Source organism: Phoenix dactylifera, chromosome 3 (genome assembly GCF_051530095.1).
Source record: "Phoenix dactylifera cultivar Ajwa chromosome 3, Ajwa_hap1_PhDact_Kaust_v1.1, whole genome shotgun sequence".
In the NCBI taxonomy this organism is placed as follows: Eukaryota; Viridiplantae; Streptophyta; class Magnoliopsida; order Arecales; family Arecaceae; genus Phoenix; species Phoenix dactylifera.
In genome coordinates, this window is record NC_143192.1 from 42,579,321 (window position 1) to 42,582,976 (window position 3,656).

General features: G+C 47.5%; 1 protein-coding gene across 1 annotated transcript; it reads left to right on the forward strand.

Moving 5' to 3' along the window:
* LOC103699822 (fasciclin-like arabinogalactan protein 10) lies at positions 1–1,934 on the forward strand. Its single transcript, XM_008781826.6, has one exon. It carries the CDS (start codon positions 268–270, stop codon positions 1,525–1,527), a length of 1,260 nt encoding a protein of 419 aa, XP_008780048.3. The 5' UTR covers positions 1–267; the 3' UTR covers positions 1,528–1,934.
* Positions 1,935–3,656: the final 1,722 nt, after the last annotated feature.

Below are 3,656 nucleotides of genomic sequence, written 5' to 3' on the forward strand. Positions count from 1 at the left end.
TACATGCCAACTTCTCTCAGCAGCCAGCCCTCTTCCTCGTCTTACTAAACCTCCTCTCCAGACCCAGGTTATCAGCTAACCACGGTTACTTTAACCCGACTCTTTCCTTTTATTCTGTCTATTATTCCTCATCTCCCCTGCCTCACTGCCTCCCACCAAACTGCCCACCCCCATCCCCCTACTGGTACTACAGAGCTAGAGAGTGAGAAAGTACAGTAGAGAAGAAGGAAGAGCGTCGGTACTAGTAGCGGAGAGAGAGCACCCTCAATGGCTTCTCTCCTGCTCCCTCTACTCTTCGCCTTCATGGTCTCGTTGGTAGCGGGCGAGGGGCACAACATAACGGCGATCTTGGATGGGTTCCCGGAGTACTCGCTGTACAACAGCTACCTGAGCCAGACGAAGGTGTGCGACGAGATCAACTCCCGGGAGACGGTAACATGCCTTGTCCTCCCCAACGCCGCCATGTCCGCCCTCGCGGCCAAGCAGTCCCTGGCCGGCATCAAGAACGCCCTTCGGCTCCTCACCCTCCTCGACTACTTCGACCCCCAGAAGCTCCACGACCTCCCCCACGGCTCCGCCCTCACTACCACCCTCTACCAGACCACCGGCAACGCCCTCGGCAACTCGGGCTTCGTCAACATCACCAACCTCCGCGGCGGCCGCGTCTCCTTCGCCGCCGCCGCCCCCGGCTCCAAGCTCGACTCTTCCTATACGAAATCCGTCCGCGAGGTTCCCTACAACCTCTCCGTCCTCGAGATCTCTGCCCCCATCGTCTACCCGGGCCTCCTCGACGCCCCCTCGGCCGCCTCCTCCAACCTCACCGCCCTCCTCGAGAAGGCTGGCTGCAAGACCTTTGCCTCCCTCGTCGTCTCCTCCGGCGTCCTCAAGATCTTCCAGTCCGCCATGGAGAAAGGCCTCACCCTCTTCGCCCCCAACGACGAGGCTTTTAAAGCCCCCGGCGTCCCCGATCTCAGCTCCCTCTCCAGCGCCGAGCTCGTCACCCTCCTCCAGTACCACGCCCTCCCCACCTACGCCCCCAAAGACTCCCTCAAGATCGCTAAGGGCCGGATCACCACCATGGCATCCAGCGGCGCCGGCAAGTACGACCTCTCCGTCGTCTCCCGCGGCGACGACGTCTCCCTCGACACCGGCGTCGACACATCCCGCGTCGCCAGCACAATCCTCGACGACACCCCCGTCTGCGTCCTCACCGTAGACAACCTCCTCCTCCCCTCCGAGCTCTTCCGCGGCGCGCCGGCGCCAGCACCGGGGCCCATGGCGCTGACGCCGTCCCCTTCCCCCGCCCCAGCCAAGGAGGCCCCCGCGCCGGCCCGGAAGGCCAAGGCGCCCTCGCCGATGCCACTGTCCCCGCCGGCACCGCCGACGTCTGCACCGGGGGAGTCGCCTGCGGGATCTCCGGAGTCGGCCGCGGACAAGGCGGCGGACGAGAAGTCTGCTGCGGCGATGCCACTTAAAACCCTAGCGGCGGCGGTCTCCGCGATGTTGGCGCTGACTCCCTTCTTGTGAGCAACTTATATCATTTGATTTGAGTTTTAGTGGATTTGAGTGAAGGGCCGTTGCATCCGTTCGACGCCGCTTTCTTTCTTGTTTTCTCTCTGGTTAGTTGATTTGTTTTTTTTTGTTAGTTGAGACATGATGGTGATGCTGGTTTTGTTTGGGACTTGGTATGGCGCATGGATTTGTTCTCTTTTTATTTGTCTTCTTTTTTTTTGGTTTCTTATTCTGGGAGCTATCCAAGTTCGTGGCTAGCTGAAAGAAACCATTTCTGCTTCTAGTTCTTGTCACTCTTCTCTTTACCAGGGTTTCCATGGAGATGTGGAAGAAGCGAACGGCTGTATGATTATTATGCTTTTCCTTATTATTTTTCTTTTTTGGAAACAAAAGAGACATCCAGTGGAGTGTAAATTTTTTAATTTTGTTTTAGATTATCTTTTTTTTTTTTTGAAGAGAATAAGAAGGTTTGGAAGCTTTGGAATCGATGGGTAAAAGCGATTGGAGAGTCTTGGGAGGCAGCAGCGGCGTGATCTGACAGGAGGGGCTATGGGCCGGCGCTGAGACGGTGGTGGGCCCACAACTACTCCACGCTTCTCTAACGGGCCCTCTCGATCTCTCTCTTGTCTTGATTCGATCTGGCGTTAAACTTTGTCCTGGTCACGCGCTTTCGGTCTCCCCTCGTTTCTCTTCCCGCGCGGCGCGTCGTCGGGCTCAAGAACCGCGCTATCTTTTGATTTAATCTTCGCATCTCCCGGGCCTCTCGCTGTCAGTTCCTTATGCCTCGTAGTTTTAAGCCTGCATAACTTTATCTTTTCAAGTACACCGTTCTACGGTATTTTACTTAGCTTATGGTCATTATTTTTATGGTTTGATGAAGACCTAAGAGGTCAGACATGGACTAAGACGTCAGGCATGGTTTGTTAATTATTTGAGGGTGAAACTCGGCATTAAGAAATGAAGAAGTGCTTTCTTCAATTAATGAGCTGTGTCCCCCCTGGCCCATGAATAAATGGTAGGGAAAATGATGCTCCTAGTTCTTAATATTCAACGATAATACCAGATTGTTTATTGTATGATGACCGTATCACTGGCTGTCGTCAAATAGGGGCAAAATATAGTTTCTGGAACTGGTTTTAGATAATAAGCTGTAAACGGTCCGGACTCATGGTGTATCCATTTCCTTATTTGATTAGGAAAATGGAGTTCTGATTCAAGTTTGGATTTGTTAAAATGAATAGGCTTTAAACTCGCTCCAAACTTGATTAGTAGTTGGATCCGAGTTCAAATTTGAGTTTTTTTGTTTTATTGTTCAATTGAACAAATGATTTTAGTGGTTTCCTAGTCAAGGATTGACAATTATTTCAATATTGAAAGATCTCTTAGCACAACAGTTCTCTATATAATGAATCTGCTGGAGATTCTGCTAGAAAAGAAGCGGTTGTTGAAGTGAAAAATTTTGCAAATTCGAAATAAATTCAAAATTTTATTTATATTTAATTAGACTGAAAAATAGTTAAAATCCAAGTGCCAGCTAGGATTTTAGAATTGAAATAGCAATAGGCAATGGTTAAGGAGAGAATGCAAAGTATGCGCCCGCGTGCACAACTTTTTTTTTGATATATATATATATATATATATATATATATATATATATATATATATATATATATATATATATATATATATATATATATATATATATATATATATATATATATCTATATATCTATATATATATATATATATATATATATATATATATATAAAAGATCCAACAAATAAACAGTTGGTTCTCATATATAGAATCAGAGTTTGGTCCAATAAAATTACCAAAAACTTAATGTGAATCCCCATTTAATTACTTAAAAATAATCAGATACAGTTATCAATTTATTTGGTATTATTTACACCTTTACTAGTATATAAGTTAGGCCTTCTATTGATTTTTTAACCTTCCACTCTTCCTGTCTTCCACCAGGGTGGCATGTTGTTTGCATGTTTACGTATGTGGCCAACTCCCATCAGTCGTTGGTAGTTAGGTCAATTTGTTTCATGTCAAGGTTGGGCACTAGCGAAAGTGTTATTTCACTCTTTAACCATTAAGTTGGCCATGATTGTAGATTGTCTTACATTAAAAGTAT

Bases quoted from the DNA above. Each gene is read 5' to 3' on its own strand.
- LOC103699822 (XM_008781826.6), top strand. From the start codon at position 268: ATGGCTTCTCTCCTGCTCCCTCTACTCTTCGCCTTCATGGTCTCGTTG.